General features: G+C 38.6%; 1 protein-coding gene and 1 long non-coding RNA gene across 8 annotated transcripts in view; one reads left to right on the top strand and one right to left on the bottom strand.

Moving 5' to 3' along the window:
• The window catches only part of DPY19L3 (dpy-19 like C-mannosyltransferase 3), a 48,784-nt gene that overhangs the window by 19,686 nt on the left and 6,956 nt on the right, over nt 1-22,142 (bottom strand). For 2 of the 4 annotated variants that reach the window (XM_039503253.1, XM_039503255.1), the window contains exons 4-10: nt 13,498-13,588; nt 12,055-12,176; nt 11,016-11,161; nt 9,219-9,342; nt 8,194-8,328; nt 4,237-4,368; nt 1,399-1,500 (exon numbers count right to left, since the gene is read on the bottom strand). In XM_039503253.1, the coding sequence (XP_039359187.1) occupies nt 1,399-1,500; nt 4,237-4,368; nt 8,194-8,328; nt 9,219-9,342; nt 11,016-11,161; nt 12,055-12,176; nt 13,498-13,588 (852 nt within the window). Of the gene's footprint in view, nt 1-1,398; nt 1,501-4,236; nt 4,369-8,193; nt 8,329-9,218; nt 9,343-11,015; nt 11,162-12,054; nt 12,177-13,497; nt 13,589-21,549; nt 21,568-22,142 lie in introns of those variants that run through there. The other 2 variants (XM_039503257.1, XM_039503256.1) reach the window with 2 other exon arrangements.
• The window catches only part of LOC120384476, a 44,074-nt gene that overhangs the window by 19,831 nt on the left and 2,101 nt on the right, over nt 1-22,142 (top strand). For 2 of the 4 annotated variants that reach the window (XR_005588900.1, XR_005588901.1), the window contains one exon: nt 21,573-21,732. This is a non-coding gene — a long non-coding RNA (uncharacterized LOC120384476). Of the gene's footprint in view, nt 1-4,743; nt 4,873-17,742; nt 17,835-21,572; nt 21,733-22,142 lie in introns of those variants that run through there. The other 2 variants (XR_005588899.1, XR_005588902.1) reach the window with 2 other exon arrangements.

Raw genomic sequence — 22,142 nt, 5'->3', positions numbered from 1 at the left:
CCACCTCCCTAGGTAACCCATTCCAGTACTTCACCACCCTCCTAGTGAGAAAGTTTTTCCTAGTATCTAATCTAAACCTCCCATACTGCAACTTGAGACCATTACTCCTTGTTCTGTCATCTGGTACCTCTGAGAACAGTCTGGATCCATCCTCTTTTGAGCCCCAAATGGCACTGTGAAGTTTGTTTGTTTTTTTCGATACTTTTTGTATCATGTATTCCCAGTTACTTTTCTAACTCAGAGTCTTGAGATCTCAGTATGTGGTTTGAGAGTCGACCTGGGCTCTTTTTGTTTTAAGCATCTTCACTAATAATAAAGGACAAATTATGCCTTGAAGTAGGTTTATTATCGTTGACTTTTATCATGCCCTACCATAAGTAGGGCCCTACCAAATTCACGGTCCATTTTGGTCAATTTCACGGTCATAGGATTTTAAAAATAGTAAATTTAATTATTTCAGCTATTTAAATCTGAAATTTCATGGTGGTCTAATTGTCGGAATCCTGATCCAAAAAGGAGTTGTGGGGGGAGGGGTTGCAAGGTTATTGTAGGGCGGGCTGTGGTATTGCTACCCTTACTACTGTGCTGCTGCTGGCGGCGGCACTGCCTTCAGAGATGGGCAGCTGGAGAGCACTGTCTGCTGGCCAGGAACCAGCTCTGAAGGCAGAGCCACTGCCAGCAGCAGTGCAGTAGTAAGGATGACATGGTATAGTATTGCCACCCTTACTTCTCCACTGTGGCCTGCAGAGCTGGGCCCTCAGTCAGCAGCCACCACTCTCTCTGGCTGCCCAGCTCTGAAGGCAGCTTCTAGGTTTTGATCTATTGTACAAGCAAATTGTTGATACATAAGGACTAGAATCCAGGTCACGCTCCCCTAGTTGCACAGTGCTGGCAGGAGGATAATGTGACAATAAGGGTGGTTTTTTCCTCCCTACTTTTAAAATGTATAGATTTGTCTCTGTGTACACACAGAGCAGATATGAGTAAGAAGATATCTTTTTATATAGTAACTCTTTGGAGTAGAACTGCACTTCAACTTTTTTAATGGATTTGAGTCTAACAGAAACGGATTAACAGATTCACAAGTTACACAAGAGTGTCTTGTGGTGCTATAAAGCAATATTGGCCATAGTCTTCCCATGGAAGTACTGATAAAGTTATACATTCATGTGCATGCATAAGTTGTTGCAGAAATGTGGTCAACTTGTGATCAGCGGATTCCAGAAAAGAGAAGTTAAAAAGATTCTTGGACAAAAAGGATCAGAAACTCTTCAGCTCCTAAAATATACTGTTTTAAATGAGGCAAAATCTCATTATTTACTACTCAAAGTTGCCTACCCCATGTATATTTATCAAATTCCTAACTTTACATATGTAGAAAACTTCATATTTACCTACCTTAATAAAGTTATTAACTAGAAGTGTCAAACATAACACCATGAGTACATGGAAGAAAAGTTTCACAAGTCTATTTAGCAAGCATCCCATTTTCATGTTTTTCTAGAAATTAAACAGATTAGTATCTTAGTCTTTTTTAAGACAAAAGATTTAGAATGTTATACATCTGGAACAAGAGATAAAATAAGCTGCTTCAATTTATTTATTTAAATATGATAAACTATTATTATATTAGCCTAATGCAAGCAAGCAATTAATTTCAGCCATATATGTAAAACTGTGTACATTTCTACACAGGAGGAGAGGGACCAAAGGTGTACTCGCAGTACAGAGCTCTTGTAACCTCAGTGGCCTGGCTGAGCTCTGTGGATGGCCAAGTATATTCTCAGGATCCTCTCTGAGGTGGCCTCTTTGTGCCTATCTAGTTTCCCAACCTTAGCACTTCCTCAGAGGTCTAGACTGATTTGGACCTCAAACACCATGTGTGTTCTCCAGGTTGCTGTGGAAATCAGTATGTTCTCAATGTGCCAATGGGGCGAAGGGCATGCTCTTAATTCAGCATGGGTATCAGCTACACTGCATGGGTATCAGCTACACTACATGGCCTTCTGGATGATCTCCCAGTTTAAAGCTCCAGATTTAACAATGCTCCTTGTCCCACTCACAGCAGTTTGGGATGGGAGCAGACGTTGTCTAATTAGAGGATTCTGGTCTTATGCTGCCACATAGGATGGATCAAGAACTGTGATCCTGTAATTAGACAACTGTTTTGACTTAGGGCTCCTTCCTACAAAGGAATCTGACAGCTTGGAGTTAAGGATCCCATCTGAGCCCTACTGAAATCAATGGGACGCTATGTGTGTAAAGGTCTGTTCACACATATACCTTTGCAAGATCAGGGTCTCAGTTTGCATAGTTGTAAATGTTAATTGCTGATACCTCTCAAATTCTAACATTTTAGATGTATCCAATAATTATCAGTAAGTAAGAGTAATCACTGAGCCTCTACTCTGTTGGAAATCTTCTAACCAATGGTAATAGCCTGTTGAAAATGACTGCCCTGCACCTTTAAGCAGGGGCGGGTATTTGGCTGGCTGGTGGAATGAAGGGAATTGTGTTTTATGGCTTTGTGGGGGAGGGGATGAAAACTGCTACAAAAGGGTCAGTGTGGTCACTGCCTCATCCCCTAGGAATGGAGGGTTTAAAAGGGGCAGCTTGGGCATCCTGGGGCACCAAATTATTCAGGGAAGATGGGGTTTCCCTGTAAAGCTTTGGAGCCCATTTGTTTTGGCCAGGGCCGGCTCTGGCTTATTTGCCGCCCCAAGCAAAAAAAAAAAGGGGGGGGGGGCAGAGCGGCAAAGCGGGGAACCAAACCACAGCGGGCCAGAGCAGCAAAGCGGGGTTGGGAGGGGAACAAAAATGGTGTGGCTGGAACGGCAAAGCTGGGAAACTGCAGCACAGCCGGAGCAGCAAAGCGGGGCGGGGGAACAAACATAAAACCACGGTGCGGCTGGAGCGGTAAACAGGGCGGGGGGGGGGGGGAACAGGGCGCTGGAGCGGCAAAGCAGGTGAAGGAAAAAAAAAGAAAAAGAAAACACGGCGCAGCCACAGCGGCAAAGCAGGGTGGGGGGGAACAAAAAAAACGGCGCAGCTGGAATGGCAAAGCAGGGAAGGAAAAAAACAAACAAACCTGCAGCACAGCTGGAGTGGTAAAGCAGGTGGGGGGGGAAAAACTGCATGGCTGGAGCGGCAAAGCCGGTGGGGGAAAAAAAAACAACCTGTGGCGTGGCTGGAGCGGCAAAGTGGGGGTGGGGGAACGGCACGGCCAGCAAAGCAGGGGGAACAAAACAAAAAAAACCCTACAGGGCAGCCGGAGCCAGGGGACTCCCTGTGCTGCAGAGTGCGTGCCCGGTCTAATGGGGGGAAGGGGAGGGAGCGAGGGGGGAGAGAGAGAAGGGGGCAGCCAGGGCTTCAGTGGGGCGCTCACCCCGCGGCCCCGACCTCTGCACCGCCTGCCAGGAGGGCTCTGAGCTGCTCCGGTTGGTGGGGAGGGAAGGACGCAGGCTGCCCTGCCAAATTTGCTGCAAGGCGCTCCTCTCCTCTGCCCCCTACAGGGTGGCCAGAGCAGCAAACAAAAAATAAAAAAGCATCAATGCCGCCCTAGGATTGGGTGGAATGCCCCCCTTAGAATCTGCCGCCCCAAGCACCAGCTTGCTCAGCTGGTGCCTGGAGCCGGCCTTGGTTTTGGCAGACATAAAAGAGGGGCAGTAAACCTGACTGGGTTTGAGGGGGAGGCAGCCAAGCTAATTGCTGGCACCTCCTTGTGGCAGAGTCCAGTGCAGGTAGTCCATAGGAAAGGTATACAGTGACTGGATAAATGGCTTGGAAAAAGACTTACAAAGAGGTATTTCTTAAAGGAACGAATGGGGGTTGGTTGGGGGGGGTTGAATCCGTGCTATACCAATCATAGGGGTACCCATTCTTATAGCCCACCTTAACTCTCCTATGAAGAAGGGTGGATGGTAAGGTCCCAGAAATGGATTACCTAGAGGGACCTGGATGGAAAAAGATGGGGAGCTGGTAAAAGTCCCATGGGTAATTTTGGAATAAACATGGGGTTATCTGCACTGTACACTTATTTGCTGGGTAGTCCCAGACATCTAATAATAAAGTTGCAGCCTGATTAAAACCATGTCAAATGTCTCCTGTCCTTGTTTTGGTATAGACAGACTATGAGTGCTGAGGAAGGAAAGAGATTTCTCTAAAAACTGAACTACTTTTAAATTTGTCGTACTGCTTGTTTACTATTACAAAACAAAAAAGGTTTTGAGCACATACCTGAACTGTTCTTGCTAGCAAGACTGACACATTAAAACTTATAAGTAGGGATCCAAGAATCATGGAATTAAAGAACTGTAGAACACAGACCAGTAGTATGCCTGTTAATTGTATAATGTAGAGCCATGTAACCTGCAACAAAGAGATGTTATGGATGCCAAAATATTTTTTAAAAAATTGCTTTTCCCTGAACAAAGAGTATTTTTACTGTTGGTCTCTTTTGCTTATGTCAATCACTTCTAGTGTTAAATGCGGTATTGTGACAAGATTCAGAACATCACATTCAGTGGTACTATCCTATCTTTGTATTTATTCACACACAAGAATCAATAATTAAGTTAATAGTATTTCATGCTTTTGCTATGAATGTTTGATGCCACAGTGACCTAAGCATATGAACGATACAACTAGGAAAAAGTTAATCACATAAAATGGTTTAAGCATCTTGGGGAAGTATCTTTCTGTGCCAGCATTTGGGATCATAAATATTTATTGTGCTTCTTACAGGATTATCATTGCCAGCAAATGACAGTTGTACAGAAAGCAACTAAATTTTCTTGAGCTTCTTATGAAACTGCAATAGATAAGGATGCTCAACTGGATATTCATGTTAAAAAAACAATTGATTTTGCTGAGGTATGATACTGTGTGGTTCTTTTAATTAGTACTTTGCATTTGGTAGATCCAGAGTTTAATGCTGGATTACAGCACTGGCCCAAATCAATACCAAATAGATAAGATCAAATTTTAAGTCAATATGCAACAATATTCTGTGGCAAAGACACTTTAAACTATCTTTTAAGTTTTAGGATGAAATGAACTGCCAAACTTTGTGGTAGCTGCTGAGGTACATCAATGGCTACCCTGAGCTTATGTCTGCAGATATACATAAGAGACCTCTTGTGACGTTTTGGGATATTTACAAAGCAGATTATGAATAGTTTTAGTCTCTCAACCCTGTTGATTTTTAAGCATAAATTAATATAATTACTTTAAAATTCAAGTCACTATCTTCTTGACTTAGGCTGTCTGACAGTGAAGTATTATTCAATTTACACAGGAATACTAGCCATAAATCTATACATTACCCATTCTTGATCCAACAGACAATGCTTTATTTTACACTTAATGTAGCAATACTTAGAACACATGTTGAGATCATCTCAATGGAACTGGTAGGCTTTTGATACTGAACTCAAGGAAAATGTCTTTTTCTAGCTAAACAATCATTCAGCTGATAGTAAATTCCATTTTTTATTCTCCTTACAACAACCTTTTTGTCAGTTCAGTTCAGCACCATAGTGATGGCTTCTGTTCTATGGTAAACTTGAATGTCTCAAGGGTATAATTTGTCTTGCTTGTTGCTGAAACAGCAATCTGGTCCATTCTGTTCCTCCTTTTGATTTATGGTGCAGTGACTATAGCTGTCTTTCAAACGATGATGTAAGGTTGTCAAGACAACATTCAGACAGTTTTAGGACTTTACGTAGCCAAATAGTTATCCTCGCCACACAGTTTATCTGACAGATTCAGCATGACGGCAGGTGCTTATAGAATCAGAATCTTCGAGATTTCCCATGTAAGATTTTCTGTTTTGTGGGGGCTCTGATGGTGGCTCAAAAGCTGAAGGAGAACCCTACTGTATAACTTTACTAGATAAGCACCTTTGGAGGCACTTTATAGCATCTAGCGCAATGAGGACCTGAGACTGATTTGTTTGGGAGCTACAGTAATATGAATATTAAACATACAACTATACAAAAATTATGAGATCATATATTGGACCTTGTTCTCTCCCGAAGTGACTTCAGAAGGGTTGTATGGATGTAACTCATAAAAGGATTGTGTCCAATTTAGTTTCTATAGATCAATCACTGCATGACAAATAATGCAATATCATACAATTTAATATAGCCCACAAATCACACCAATTCAAATAGAAGATTTTGTAATTTAGGATGTAAACAGAAAATCTCTCAAACAACAACAAAAAAACCTTCCAATCAAGATATTTAAAAATGGATCCCTGATGTTAGGCTCCTAAGTTCTTATCCTGGCACATAATTACATGACCTGAATTTCAAAAATGCTGTGCAGGAGCTCCTATTGAAGTAAGGGGGAAACCTTGGCCAATACATACAGAATTTACATAAAAAGAAACTTCATTTTCAGTTTCTGCTGACCAACTACAGGAATATAGACTTCTCTGATGTTGATCACATCCCCAGCACTGTTGAACTGAAATCAGAATGATAGTTTAGGATTTTCCTTAGATCATTCAAACTTGTTAGTTAGCCTCGTGGCTTACAGGGATTACACTTTTAATACTTTTTAAAATTAGTTACTATAATTTAACCTAGTTTTTGCTCTGAATTGTTTTGTTTTAAAATGTAAAAACAATGTTTGTTTCTCTTGATTAAAATGGAAACAATTATATTAGTGCTAGAACCCACTAGCACTGTCCATTTCTTATTCAATATATGAAGTTACTCAAGCATTACAATTAGTATACCATTACATTGGGAACTAAAATTAATCTGAGAGAAACATTTATTATTACCTGAATTATTTTAATTGATCATACAAATTCATGGGAGTGACCGTAAGTAAATCTTATAAATCACATATTTGACAGATGATTTTATTATTTTTTGATAAATTCAGACCCATTAATTTATTAAGGATGCATATTCTCAACAAAACATACTTAAATATAAACTGGGAGTTACTTTCCACCATTGCAAATTCAAATACAGCATATGCTAGAAATACGCTAAAAAAATTTTAACGGTACAAAAAAATGCAGCTCATACAGAGTTCTCTGGAATACATAGCAAGATTTTTTTTTCTCAAAATTGGCCCTGATTCAAATCTGTATGAATTAGATATTCTTGATTTTTCTTTCTGGAATCTTAACTTTTTTTAAAATAAATAAATAAATAAATATTCACTGAGATGCTTTGTTGTTTAACTGTTGTATAATTTATTGCTTCAAATTAAGGTTTTAGAATACTGCATCCAGTTTAAAAGGCTTTATGCAATTACTTTTGTATTTTACCAGACCTAATTAAAGCCCTGATCCTACAAAGATTTATGCAAGTGCTTACCTGGCTACACAAGATTAGTCCCAACAGGATGGGACCATTCATGTGTGTAAAGTTGAGCACAAGCATAATTCCTTATAACATCAAGACCTTAGTCATTATCATTCTAGCAAGAATACAGAAGTTTCACACTTTCATGTACTTAATGCTGCTACAGTGTATATATGGTCGAATCCATGTTTGACAAGTATTTGTGATCACAACTGCAGCTGACATGATTTCATTTGGTTATGATCCCCAGCGTAGGCATGTTCGGTTTTTTTGTTTGTTTGTTTTTTCTTGTTTTACAAACTATTTTAGCAGAGGCTGTGGTAAGACTATGGGCTTACTAAGGTTTTAGCACAGTTTCTGAACATGAGCTCCCATACCTGCTTTCAGATCTGCATGGTTGCAAGCATATATCTGTGTGGAATCAAATGTAGAAGTGTGGCCCTGGTTTGTAACTGTAATTGCTGTGGCGGCAAATAGTTTTATAATCAAGTTTGGCTATAATCATGTCTGAAAATGATCCCCAAAACACTTTCATGCCCTGTCCTCAACTAGGTTTTCACTATTATAGAACTTGGGAGTTGCACCAAGTAAACGGGGACAAAGCCAGACAAACATTCCAGCTGAAAAATCATATTCGGTTAACCAAAAAAAAGGGGCGGTTATGTTCAGATTACTCCGTTTCATCCCACAGTTATATTTTAGAAAATAACTGATTCTGGTTATTTAAGAGCACATCACAGAAGTGCACTGCATATTATGTGCTCCTTTCAAACATAGAACACTCTGCAAAGGAACTTCTCTAAGCTACATTAGTATTAGACTTAGAAAGAAAAAGTCTGGTCATGGCCAGAAATAAGATTACCTTTGTTGTAGGAAGCATGTCAAGACAGTCCAATATGAATAATACTAATGCTTGCATCAGCATCATAAACTGATTGAATTGCCAAGTCAAGCTAAAGAGAAAGGTTGATATAAACACTGCCAGAAGTGTCAGTTTCTGGAAAGAGAAAGTTCTTATGTAACTTACATATCTCCATCAATAAGTGCTTGGGGGAGGGGAGGGTTCTCTCAAGGGTTAAATTAAAAGAGTACATCTCTAAAGTTTGACACAGAAACCTCTTAACTTCTAACTACAGTACTTGGATTGCAAGGGACAGCTGGTATTTAGAGTTTCAAGTATCCAGTTTACACACACAATTCATTTTGCAGATGCAAAATTGCAGTAGCAAATTTTACAGTTGTAATTTCACCTGGGAAAAAGGCTAGGTCTCAGCTCAGCTTGAAAACTTATCTGATAGGGTCACGTGAGCCTATGTTGTGTTTTGTTATGTTGACCAAATCTGAAGTCATGACTTAAAACTGACAGTTGCACAAACTGTACCCTGTACATGCTTTTACTTCTATAACTCAGGGTTACCTCTCAATTTTTTTTAAATGTAAAATAAATTCAAGTAGGGAAAAAAACTTTAATCTTTGGGCTTTGCAAGCCTTTTTTCCTAACCTCTCTTTGGGTGACACACTCTTATGACATCCAAATATATAAAACTCTCCTTCTTGAGCTCTGTACAGTTTTTTCCTTTCAACAGTGGGAAATTTTTTAAAAACAGATTTCTCTTGCATTTTTTTCAACCCTGAGTGCATTTATCAGTGTTTTCACCCCTTCATAGTTCAATTATTTGTTCAAATTAATTGCAAGCTCTTCAGAGTAACAATTCTTTCTACCATCTATTTGTATAGTGCCTTATACATTTCCATCACTATATTTAATAGTGTGTTCCTTCTGATTTACAGTCAGTTACGTGAAGCACACACTTCTGTTTTCAGCAGCTCTCCTGACATTTCAGATACTAGTTTTGTTATATCAAATATGTTGTTAGAAATACTTACTTCATGAAGAGGCTGTAAATGAGATCTGAATAGGTATGTGATTGCTGCTATCTGAACTGCAAAGAATGGCAGTGCCCAGTTCTCTCTTAATGGAATGGTGAATTCTACTCTTGTGGTATCTATTCTGAACAAAACAAATGCAGAGATTCATAAATGCAACCAAAACCCAGTCTCCTGCAATGAAGAGTTTTAATTAAAATTGAAAGTGTATTTGAAAAATCATATCTAGGCTCCTGCAAATTGTTTCTCAGGTAGCTGAATGGTGAGTCCTCTTAACGTCCCCAGTCCTGAAAACTTGCCAAGAGGAGCATCCAGGGATTAGTTCATTCATAACCAAAAATTTTTCCTCTTGAATCTTTAACTCCACTTGTTTTCAGATAGCTGTTACAGTGGAGCCAAGCCTCCTCTTGGGGAGCAGAGTTAGGGCAATCTAAAGAAAAGTGTTGGCACCTTTCAAGTCAATGGCAATATATTTCTCCTCAGTTTGGCTTTCAGGAGGCATAGCTGAATAGATAGCTGTCATTTTTCCTCACTGTAATTCAATGGCATTTTCCTCACTATAATTCAAGTGCATTGTATTAATGGCATGACAATCTCACTGAATGGACAGCAAGAGACTTTTCGCCTTTCCTGAAACATTCTGACACTAGAAGTGCTATTATCAAAAGACAAGGGCAACCACCCAGCACAGTCATTTCCAGAATCTCAGACAAATGTAAATAATCTCATGTCCATTTCTCCTTATGTAGCTGAAGTAAGTGAAAATATAACAAGCTGTTTATCTGAACCATTCTTACCTGCAAGACCCTAGTACTTCAAACAGTAATTCCATGACCCTAGATGTGCACCCTTTGGACAGAAACTCCCCATTATCCAAATTGGTCCCATGTACTCCTTTTATCTGGATAAGTAACATCCTTCTACTGTACACTATTTATTAGAAAGTTGAAGAGAAAACAAGTCCATTCCAAGTTTTCCATATGTGGGACAAAATTACCTCTTAAATAAATATATGAACTACTATCCACAGTTTAAAATTATTTTCTCCTGTAGAGCACTAAAAACACTAGATAACTATAAGGAATCACTTTGTAACTGATTTGCTTACAGTCAAACTCCTTTACAGTAGTCACAACTGCTGATTAACATTTCAAACACCTTTTGGGACAGCTTTGATAGTACTGACATTATCCTTTTTATTTTCTTAAGTTTCAGAAAACAACTGACAGTTCAAGAGCCAGCCTCACTCAAGCTGGTGATAGGGCAATGCAAAGCAGCTAATCTGATCCTTTAAGGAATCCTCAGGTGCCATAGCAGCACAGCAGGTCCTATGCCACTTTTTCCTTGACCCACAATGCGAGAGGTGTATCTATAGGGGAACAAAGGGAGTGGTTGGGACACAAGTTCTGGTCACCCTAAGCTCTTGGGGCTGTGGTGCATCTGGCATAAGTCACTGCACCTCTTAGAGTACTTTGACTTGCACTGAGGGGATATGAGGCTGGTACAGAAGGGCTGCACAATGTGGGAAGTACATAGGTGGCTAAAAGCCACTTCAGTCTGGTCCAAAAAGAGCTTGGATATGCCATATTTTTAGAGTTTCCTCAAACTTTTGACTATCTCAAACATTAAATATTTAATAATAATAAATATCTGGCTGATCTAAAGAGAGACCCTCTCTGCTATTTTATGCTCTCCCTTACTCCCAATTTGATCCTAGCAATTGACTGTTTAATATGTCTCAACCTTATGTGTCAGAAACTAAAACTTTAGAAGGGTCACATGTTAATTCACACTCACCTGTTTGTAATATACCAGAAAGCTGCTAACAAACCTGAAAGCCATGTTCCACTAAGAAGCCAGCTGGTTACATACAGAGCAATGACATAAAGTGCCTGAAGTCCAAATAAAGTGTAGATATAAAAATAAACAGGCTCTAAATACTTCTGTAAAACAGAGGAATATTGAAGTTAAATTTTATAAAATACTGGAAATAAATTTATGTGAATTTAAAGGTAATGTCTCAACACTTTTGCAAAATAACAAGACAAATAATCAATGTTAAAGACAAGTAAAATGGTATAAAACCCCAATAAACGTTGTATTTTTGAAAAATGTATGACCCAGTGATTCAAAAATCTATTTTAAGTGCCCAAATGTAGTTTACTGATAGTCCATAATAATATGAAGGGCTGTTTAAGCAAACACTTTCAAAGCTACCTGTTTAAAGTCCCATCTTACACTCTTGTGAAGTCTCCACCTCTGAATACCCTGCCCACTCACAGGGAGGGAACTCCATCTGCAATAGCTACAAGGATCTTTACATCCCTTTATCCACAAGGGTGACATGAGCTGCTAGCCAGAGAGAATGTAGCAGGAAGGGTACATTTGCTCCTCTAGTAAAATGAAGCAAGCTAGGAGAGTTTCCCCCACAGTCTTGGCATACTACACGGCCACAGCATCACTTTGCCAGACCTATCCTGATTCTTAAAACCCTGAGTGCATATGTGCACATGTGTATACACACATACATAGACTGTTTAAAGCTTTAAAATGACCATAAAGGGTCTTGTTCCTTTTGCAGGTGCAAATCCATAATGGCAGCCACAAGTGGGTAATTCCAACCACTTTTAAATCTTTAAAATTTGGTTTTCCTATTAAGTTCATGTGTGGTTGCATTGAAAACTAAGTGGTTTTTATCTGTATAGATTTAAAACAATTGCAGGAATATATTTATCCTTAGAAATTAACCAAAATTAGGTTTCTCGTTCACTGGGAAGCTTTCATGAAGCATCCATATATATCCATTATTTATTTAAAGCCATAATTACCTACCTACCTGAATGGGAAGAGTCCTATACAGTATGCTGAGAAACACCTCCTGGTAAACATTCATCCTTTCAAGTATGTTAATTGTCCTCAGAGATTCAGTTTTATTGTCATATATTAAGCCATGTAAACCTAAATGTTAGAGAAATTAAAACAGAAAAATTATATTTTCAGCTGAACAGTGAAAAGTTTACAAGTGTATTTTAAGATCTTTCATGGAAGACTTTGCAAAGCTTTATGTCAATGATCCAAAACATGTTTTTATATCTGGTTCAGTTACTAAAATCTAAAACTTTTATTAATTTTCCCACTTTGAGAGCAATGTAGACATCCCCTAAGACTCATGGCATGACCATGGCTGGCCCAGATCAGATGACTTGGACTCACAGGGCTCGGGATGCAGGGCTAAAAATTGCAGTGTAAACTTTAAGGCTCGGGTTGGACCCCAGGGTTCTGAGAACCCACAAGATAGGAGGGTCTGAGAGTCTGGGCTCTGGCCCGAGACCAAAGGTCTACACTATTATTTTTAGACCAGAGTCAATTGACTCAGGCTCTGAGACTTGGTGCTGTAGTGTTTTTTTCATTATTTTTAATATTAAAGTGTTTACGTACCCTTAGAATGGTGATTACTGGACTGATATACAGTGAATGCAATTCTGTACATTTAGTAATGTATGTCAACATGCAATATGTCTATTTTCATGATGCTCTGGACACTGCAATAATAAATTATGTTTGGGGCACTACACTTGGGATATTAATACTGGGATCATGAGCCGTTCACTTTTAGGTCACTGCTTTTAAAGCCAGCTGAGATTGGCATTGATGAAATTGTTACCAAAAATACTAGCTATTAGGTAGCATAAGGAAAATTAATTGGGAGTCTCAGTATAGTGTTTTGAAGACAAGACACTATCATAAATAACCCCAATAGGCATCATAGTAGATATTATTTATCTGTTTTGCAAGAACAGCTAGAGGTCTCAACCAGGCATTAGGACCCCGTTGTGCTAGGCACTGTACAAATATGTAGCCCAAAAAAAAGTCCCTTCCACCAAACAATCTACCTATGACACAAATCGTGGATACCAAAAAAAAGGGGTGGGGAGCATAGTATTGACTATTATAATTACTGTAATAAGCAGTTACAGCATATCAAATGCTTAGCCATTGTTGAGTAAAACAATGAGGCAAAACACTAAACAGGTATGGAAATATCACTCTTAGGAGTGATTTCACTTTCTCACGGGGTGGTACATCGGAGGAACCAATGTACCACTGCAGAGCTTATATTTTCACTATCTAAACTATTCCTGTTTTGTGGATGAATCCAACAAATTTGTCTCTAGCATGATTACAGCACCTTTCATAAACATTTATATTCACTTTTCATTTTATTAAAAACAGCATCTTGTCAAAGGAAAGTAAAATTTACTTTACACGTTACAAATACCTTGTTGGATGGATGTAGCCTGCAGCATCTCTTTGTAGTAGGAGTAATACAATCCACATTCAGTCCTGAATGAAATTTCCCGTTCTACTTCCTGCAAATAAGTTAGAAGCCCTGCTACTTAAGATACAATCATACACCAGAGCTTATGTTTACATATCAGTACAGGGTGAGCATGACTTGCTTCAGCAAACTCTGGGCCTGATCCTGTAAGTAAGTCCTTTCTCACATTGTGACCCATCAAAGTCAACATGAGAGAATTACTCAGAGTTAGAATTGTAAAAATGGGCCCTTGGGTAAAGGCTAGTGTGGAATGCAGCTCCCCACTTGTTAAATGGTTTCTTGCAGGGAGCCAGCTGTTCAACACTTCTTATACTTAACTTTATAGGTTTAAAAACAACACCGGCCTCCTATTTGTTTTCACATTCCAAATTAAGGTGTTAGATTTAATCTATAAAGCCTTAAATTTGTTTGAGTTCTCAGTATCTCAAAGATCTGATTTTTTGTCTCTTTGGCCGATGCGGCAGCAGCTGAAACCTGAGGCATTCAAACTTACAATGCTTTAGTTTAGACAGACGGGGATATTCAATTGGGGACCTCTATTTGGGAATTCACTTCCTTCCATTAGTTCATGAGGCTTGTGCGCTTAATGAGGTTTATACACATGTTCAGAGACATGGATGAGCACACTTTGACAAATTAAATATGGAAAACAAAGTATCATGGTGAAATCATTTAGTTTTTCATTTTATCTTACAAACAACAGTTATCTTTAGTGCCTAAATGAAATGAATTTTTTTAAATTTTGTATAGTTTACAAAACTAGAAAGGATTTATCCCTATATTTTTACTCCACATATGGCAATCTCAACATGAAGAAATCCCAGTAAGATTCCTAAAGCTAATCCTATTAATTCATCTTCCTGTACAAAAGTACATTGCTGAAATAACTGAATGGCCTTACTTTCTCAGCTTTTATGGTACCATTCTTGTTAATTGTGTAGCATTCTAAGACTTGCATTTCCTTTAACAGTCATGTTGATTCTCTTATCTGCTAATGTTGGAAAAGAATCAATGTTGGTTCAGTGCTAACATAAAACTAAACAAAAATAGCTTCCTCTTCCCCAATGTAAAATCTTGTTGCAAAAACATATTTTGCTGAAGTCAACTGTAGACAAAAATAAACCACTAGAAGCTCTCCATGTAGCTGCTCTAAACTGATGAAAGAGCGCTCTCCCGTTGGTTTAATTACTCCAGTCCACACCACATAGAGGTAGCTATGTTGGCGGGAGAAACTCTAACTTACGTTGACTTAAGCTGTAGTGTAGCCATAGCCTATATCCTTCAAAATGTCTTTTCCCATGTAAATTTACTTTCCTAAAATATCTTTTAATGTCTTGGAGTTCTTAGAAAACATTTTTGCTAGGAACACTGTAGATTCTGTGATAAACATAGCACAAGTTGAACATACAAAAGTAAAACATGCACTCAAAGTGTTTACCCATAACAGTATATATTTTTATTGACATGGCACACTAAGAAAAGTATAAATTGCCATTGAACTGGAAAAGTGTCATGAACGAGTAAAGCAGATGTTATCTTAGCATGAAACAGATGTAAAACTCACTAGTGTTTGTGTCGTAAAATATAAATAGCATTTGGTTGAAGACAGCTGGTGCAAGGATTACATATTAATCATGTTTGAATGCATTTTTGCTAATTAGATCCCCCTCTGTGATTACCTTCCCCCCCCCCCTAAAAAATTCCAAGTGCTAAAAATTCCTTCTACTTTAACACTTCAGAATGTTGCTTCTGTTTTGAAACTACTTTTTGTAGTAGTGGTGAATTTAAAACTAGAAACTGCAGCTATCCCATATTATTATCTGGTTCTATTCTATTTGTTTGGCTTAGTATGGTATTAAATACCAAAAGGCACAAAGTCAACGTAGTCCACGGACACTAATGTTTTAGTATACTGGAAAGCAACTGGAGAGTTTGTGTGGACTATGGTGATTCATACATTAGGAACAGCAGAATTTTCCATATCAACCATGCTCAACAATATTTGTTACAATTTCAGGGCAATTGCACCTGTATTTCTCCCTCTGTGGGCCACCAATGTCATCCACTTAAAGTCTTCCAGCTCCTAGCCACCACCTCTGCCTGGTGGAAACCCACACCTCACTTCTTTCTGACCATGCATTTTTAAGGCTCCACAATGTCTTGCCTTACTCTGTGATATACTCAGAAAGCTAGAATACCTAAAAGACCTGTTTTACTTTCTGTCCTAGGGCTATGACCAGTATATTGCCCATAGTTCCTTCTAAACAAGGACATTTATTTTTAAGGTAAAAGTATTACAGAGAGTATCAGAGGGGTAGCCGTGTTAGTCTGGATCTGTAAAAGCAGCAAAGAGTCTTGTGGCACCTTATAGACTAACAGACGTTTTGGAGCATGAGCTTTCGTGGATGAATACCCACTTCGTCGGATGCGTGTAGTGGAAATTTCCAGGGGCAGGTATATATATGAGCAAGCAAGAAGCAGGCTAGAGATAACGAGGTTAGTTCAATCAAGGAGGATGAGGCCCTCTTCTAGCAGCTGAGGTGTGAAAACCAAGAGAGGAGAAACTGGTTTTGTAGTTGGCAAGCCATTCACAGTCTTTGTTTAATCCTGAGCTGATGGTGTCAAATTTGCAGATGAACTGAAGCTCAGCAGTTTCTCTTTGAAGTCTGGTCCTGAAGTTTTTTTGCTGCAGGATGGCCACCTTAAGATCTGCTATTGTGTGGCCAGGGAGGTTGAAGTGTTCTCCTACAGGTTTTTGTATATTGCCATTCCTAATATCTGATTTGTGTCCATTTATCCTTTTCCATAGAGACTGTCCAGTTTGGCCGATGTACATAGCAGAGGGGCATTGCTGGCATATGATGGCGTATATTACATTGGTGGACGTGCAGGTGAATGAGCCGGTGATGGTGTGGCTGATCTGGTTAGGTCCTGTGATGGTGTCGGTGGTGTAGATATGTGGGCAGAGTTGGCATCAAGGTTTGGATAATCCATGCAACAAACCTCGATGCCAACTCTGCCCACATATCTACACCAGCGACACCATCAATCTATATCTGCCCCTGGAAATTTCCACTACACGCATCTGACGAAGTGGGTATTCACCCACGAAAGCTCATGCTCCCAAATGTCTGTTAGTCTATGAAGTGCCACAAGACTCTTTGCTGGTATTACAGAGAAAAGACAATAAAACAATAAAAGAACCTATACCAGATGTCATCTCCTATTCCACCCTAGGGCTCTGGTAGGTTTTAGTCCTTCAACACCCACAGCTGGCTTTTCCCCGTGGTTTGGCCTTTTACTCTCAGCCTTTTGTAACAAGTAACCAGTCAACAATGACCTTTTCTTCAAGGCATAGCTTCAAAAGGCTGGGTTTTTGCATTACCTGAATTGGGGATTTGCATTATTCTCTCCCAACGAATTCCCCTGGAAACTCACTTAACATTTACTCTCAAAAGTCCATACTTGTGTGGCACATTTTCAATGTAGTCTTTCGAACTCAAGTCTTTCATCTATTGCAGTATTAAGCCATGAAAATAACATACAAAAGGGCTCTAGTCACAGTTAAGAGTGAAAGTCCTTAGATTCCAGAACAAGTTTCTTCAACCTTCTTAAGCAAATCCTACCAAATTTAGGAAAACAGCTAAAATGAATTGAAGCTTTTTATATAAAACAGCACAAATATGTACCTAATTACACTGGCTGCCTTCATCCAGCATTCTTTGATCTAATTTAACAAGACCAAAGCATAGTTTGTGTAGCTGAAAAAATATATATATTTTGTTTAACTCTTAAATTTCAATGCAGATCAGTCAGATTAGCAAATCTCTTCAACTATACAAGTGGAAACTCAATACAGACAGCTGCTATCAATGTTCCAGGCTGTGAATCATGCCCTCAGCAAACATATTTAATGCACATACATGGTCTTTTGGCTGGTTAACCTCCTGTCCATCTGTTAGAATGGCATGACTCCTGCTCAAATGTTGATTAGACTTTTGATATAGAGTATGGGTGCCAAGCAACATATATAGCTGGCCAAACACTGGAAGTGTCACTTCTTCAGGAGGAAAGTACTAAAGTACTGATCCAGCTTGGTTTTTTCCTAATGGATTACACCTGTTCACTTGGGTTATTAATCAACTTTGAATACTAGCTTCCTGCTTCTTTGTTCATCTCCATTAGAGATTTAGCATGTGAAATGAGAAGACATAAACAGATGATTAGCCAGAACAAGTGAGAACTTCAGGACTTAAATACACCAGCATGAATTGGAAGTAAGTCCACTGAAGTAAATGGAGCTAGATGGTGGAAGTGAGAGGAGACTCAAGACCAGTGTTTTCTTCAATGTCATCTAGCCAGGACAACTGACTATAGGCTCCACTGTTAAAACTGTATGCAAACATTATCCTTTGTTTTGTTGGACAAGGTCATTCTGTGACTTCTCTCTCGTAGCATCTAAATTATAGCATACGTCACAGTCCTTGGATACTTGCTTTTTTCTATTTTTGTGATGAGAGGTACAAGAGTGGCTTTCCCTTATTCCAATTACCATGGCAAAATTAAGTAAACAAAAATGAGTGTGTATATTTAACTCATCAACAAGGTTCTCATTCATACCATAGAGGTGCGATCGCTAGCCTCTTGAAGGAAGGCTGTCTGCAAAGAAATACTTTATTGCAACAATTGTTATATAGTAAAGCTGTTCTCGTTGTTGCAGGATATTGAAAATTGGGTTTCAAGAGGGGCCTTCCACAGCAGAACCAAAGCCACATTTCTATAACAAGGCCATAATTAGCAGTAGGTTCATAAATATCAATTCTTTATTTTTGAGTTACGGTACATAGCTGTATAAAATACATGCTTCTCACTTTGAGTTCTTGAAGCTGAACAAAGTTGGCGGATTTTCTGCACAGTTCTCTAACCAAGCAATTGGAATGTCAACAAATCAATGCACCATATTGGAACACTAATTCAGAATAAAGCTTCCATTTTCTAAACCTAAAGGGTATATACGCAAAAATAAGTGACCCAGGTTCTCTGGTACACCTAATTAAAAACCAAAATAGGGCCAAAGATTTTCACTACAGCATTGTCCTCTGTGGAGAGGAGGTGAGGGGATCCTCTCTAGCGTAAGATGATAGAGAAGTGGGAATGACCGAGTTGCCACCATGTTCAGTTCTTCACTGTTATAGCCCTGACAGATCCTGCATAAGTGATGTACATTAAATCTGCCCCGGCAGCTTTAACTTGTCTTGGGCATGGGCCAAGCAGCTGAGAATCAGGGGTCCATAACTAAATCCCTGATAGTTCCACTTTACCACTGCATCTGAGCAAAACTCAGGCATAGCACAGTGAGGAGCCAAGCTCTATTAAATAAAAAGCTATTCTTTATGACAGATCATCCTTTTAATATATGAAAATGCTAATAATAATAATCCTGTTATCAGTGCCACAACAGACTGCTCACTTAAAAAATATTTTACAACAAACATCCTTCACAGTGCCCAACAAATTGGTGGTCTCACTGCTAAATTCTATTTAAAATGTTAAGAAACTTTAAAAAACAAAACAAAACAAAAAAACCTGTGGTAATTAATGCTGCATCCAAAAACTGCAATTTACTTATTCAAGAAGTTGAGCCTATTGTAATGATGTTTTCAATATTAATTTAACTTTACCTAAGAGTTCACTGTGATTTAAAGGCTGATCCAATGCCCTCTAACGTATGGGCACTGGATCAGGACCTTAGAGATCATGCATAATGTTACAAGTTGGTAAACTTTTTTTTTCTATTAATGAAATAGTTTTAATAGATTTCACTGTTAGAAAAAACATTCCTGCTATTCAGCTTGTATTCTTCCTTTGTTCAATTTAATCTTTTTTTACTTCTTCTTTACATATCTCTAGAACCGGGGTGGCCAACCTGAGCCTGAAAAGGAGCCAGAATTTACCAATGTACATTGCTAAAGAGCCACAGTAATATGTCAGCAGCCTCCATCAGCTTCCACACACACCCCCCCCCCACACAGTGCCTCCCGCCTACCAGCAGCCCCACTGAACTGCACCTCCCCGCACCTCCCGATCACCTGTTTCATGGCATGCAGGAGAACAAGGCTTAGGCCACACCACTTTCCTGAGCATTTCCTATTAGTTAGCTTAGGCAGCTCCCCACTCAGTATGCTGGCTTTTGTGAATCCCCTTTTTAGATGCCTATCTCTCCCTGTGCATTGTATAGGGATCCTGGCCATCTACCTAGAGCTGTGAATTCCACTAGGCAGCACGGTATCTCAGTCCGCTTTGTGAATCCCACTCATGATGACTTTATGGAATTCTTATATGTATTAAAGTATTTATGATTGTCAAATGTAAAAACTAGTTGCTTTTTATTTTTAACAACTTATTCAATCAAAGCCATTTAAAAATAGATGTATTATAGCTCAGTAACATTTTTAAAGAAATGTATGACTACATTCTTAAAAAATGAACTCTCTCTTATAATAGACATTTTCCTTGTTTCTCAACAATGGCTATGTTACAGAATTTTGTAGGTCCTTGCATTTATGCAACACTGAGTGTTTGTTAGTATGGCTTCCATTTCTAGTATACATCATGTTTAGTAAATAAAACAAACAAACAAACCCCATAATAATCTCTGCACTTCATTTAGCAAAAGCTCACAATAATTTGGTGTCAAAGATTAGATTACATGCAATAAAACTAGCATTTAGACCTCTAGAAAAATAAGGCATATTGCTACACAGTTTTGAGGAAATTTAGTTAAAATATGCAGGAGTATATATTTTTATATATATCAGCTGAACCATAAAAAAGTTTAAGAAAATATACACATTTCCATTTGTTTTCAACATAACTTTTGAGATCTAAATTATTATACACTAAATTTCACTGCCTATATTAGTATACAGTATATATTTGAAAAACATAATAAAAAAGATTTTTCTATATATGGACACTCCTATGTCTAAATGTCTTTTATTGATGGACATACAGTACCTTGTAAGAGTGCACATGGCTGCAGCTTTGAATCTCCCAAAGTCCTCCTTAATTGGCAAATAAAGCACAAATAGCCAAGGCTAACCCCTTTGTTCTTAAATCATGTTAAATAATCTGAAGCCAAATTTATAGAAATAGCCTCTAAGTTTGCATGATCAAACAGGTATAGGCATATCAGGTAACTGCTTGTAACAAGTTTAGTTTTGCAAATGCTTGTCTGCCTATTCAAGTCAAAGTTTAACATTTGTGCTTACAAAGTTAAAGGTTAATCTGAAGTCCACTGAAAATATGACCCGTAACATCTACTAAATGGAAAACTTATTTTCTTAGAATGCAAAGTGAGCCGGCACACAGAGTACACCCCAATAAACAGAATGTATCACTGAAAAATATCTGAAATTTATTTTACAATGTAGATTATTTCTAATCCATTAGAAATAATAAGAAAAAAATGGTGTGTGCATTTTGTCCATTTTTGAGCAACATAACTATGATAATAAACATATTTGTCGCTAGTGCCATCTTGTGTAAGTTAGAACAAAATTCACAAACTATTGAATTTTTCAGAGGTAAATATAAAACGTTTTATCTTTTCAGTCATGTATGTGGATTTGTAGACACTCATATTTAACCTAAAAAAGTAAAGACTGTCAAAAGTGAACGTCATGTTTATCAAAGGTATACATCTCTACCTGTGTAACCAAAGAAAGATGAGGCTGCCACAAAACAATGTTGTTCATGCAGTTTGGCAGTAACTATTTTAGTAACTGGTAACTACTGCTCTTAGTACCTGTATGAAAGTGTTTTTGGAAATGCAAAAAGGTGCATATTATAAAAAAGGTGTTAACGTGCTAAGAGTATATTACAGTATAAATACGCAAAATATGTTTACCTAATCTATTAGAAAAATAGGGGGGGGGGTATATATGGTACCTATCAGTGAGGATTAAGTGTTTTCGCAGTAAAGTAACTCACCTGTTTGTTTTTCTTTGATTTAGACATCAGCATAACAATTATTTTCTTCTGCAACAATACTGGGGGAAAAAATTGTCATTACTGGTTCTTGGAAGGGGAAAAGTCCTACACACACTGGTTCCCACCAGCACAAGTATTTCTGAGGCTGTGAAACTAACTCAACATAAAGCTGAGTTTGAGGAGGTAAGTCTTTTTCTTTTGGAAGAGGATTTGGCTGAGGACCAGGATTTTTACCTGAGTAGAGAATCGGTTTGTGCTAAATCATCTTTGCTAGATTTTACGATCCCTTGGAGACAGACTTTGTTCTAGGGAGCTGATGAGCCAAATTTGCTTGTGCTGGCAGAGGGAAGTACATTTCCCTGCAGCAACCACATCCCTTGCGTATGAGGTAGGTGGTGAGTGGGTCGGAAGCTGCATGCCCTGAGAAGGAAGGGATTTTACCGCTGCCAGCCTTAGTTCCGGGGAGGGGGGCGGGGAGGAAGGGTCCATTTGTCAGGGGCAGTTTGAAGTACAATTGTGGGCTCCACTAAGTTCCAATGTGGTGTGTGCTGAAAGGACATATGGGGAACAGTCCATTTTCTGGCTGCCTTAGC

This window comes from Mauremys reevesii, linkage group 16, assembly GCF_016161935.1.
Source record: "Mauremys reevesii isolate NIE-2019 linkage group 16, ASM1616193v1, whole genome shotgun sequence".
In the NCBI taxonomy this organism is placed as follows: Eukaryota; Metazoa; Chordata; order Testudines; family Geoemydidae; genus Mauremys; species Mauremys reevesii.
This window is presented reverse-complemented; position numbering and strand designations above follow the sequence as displayed.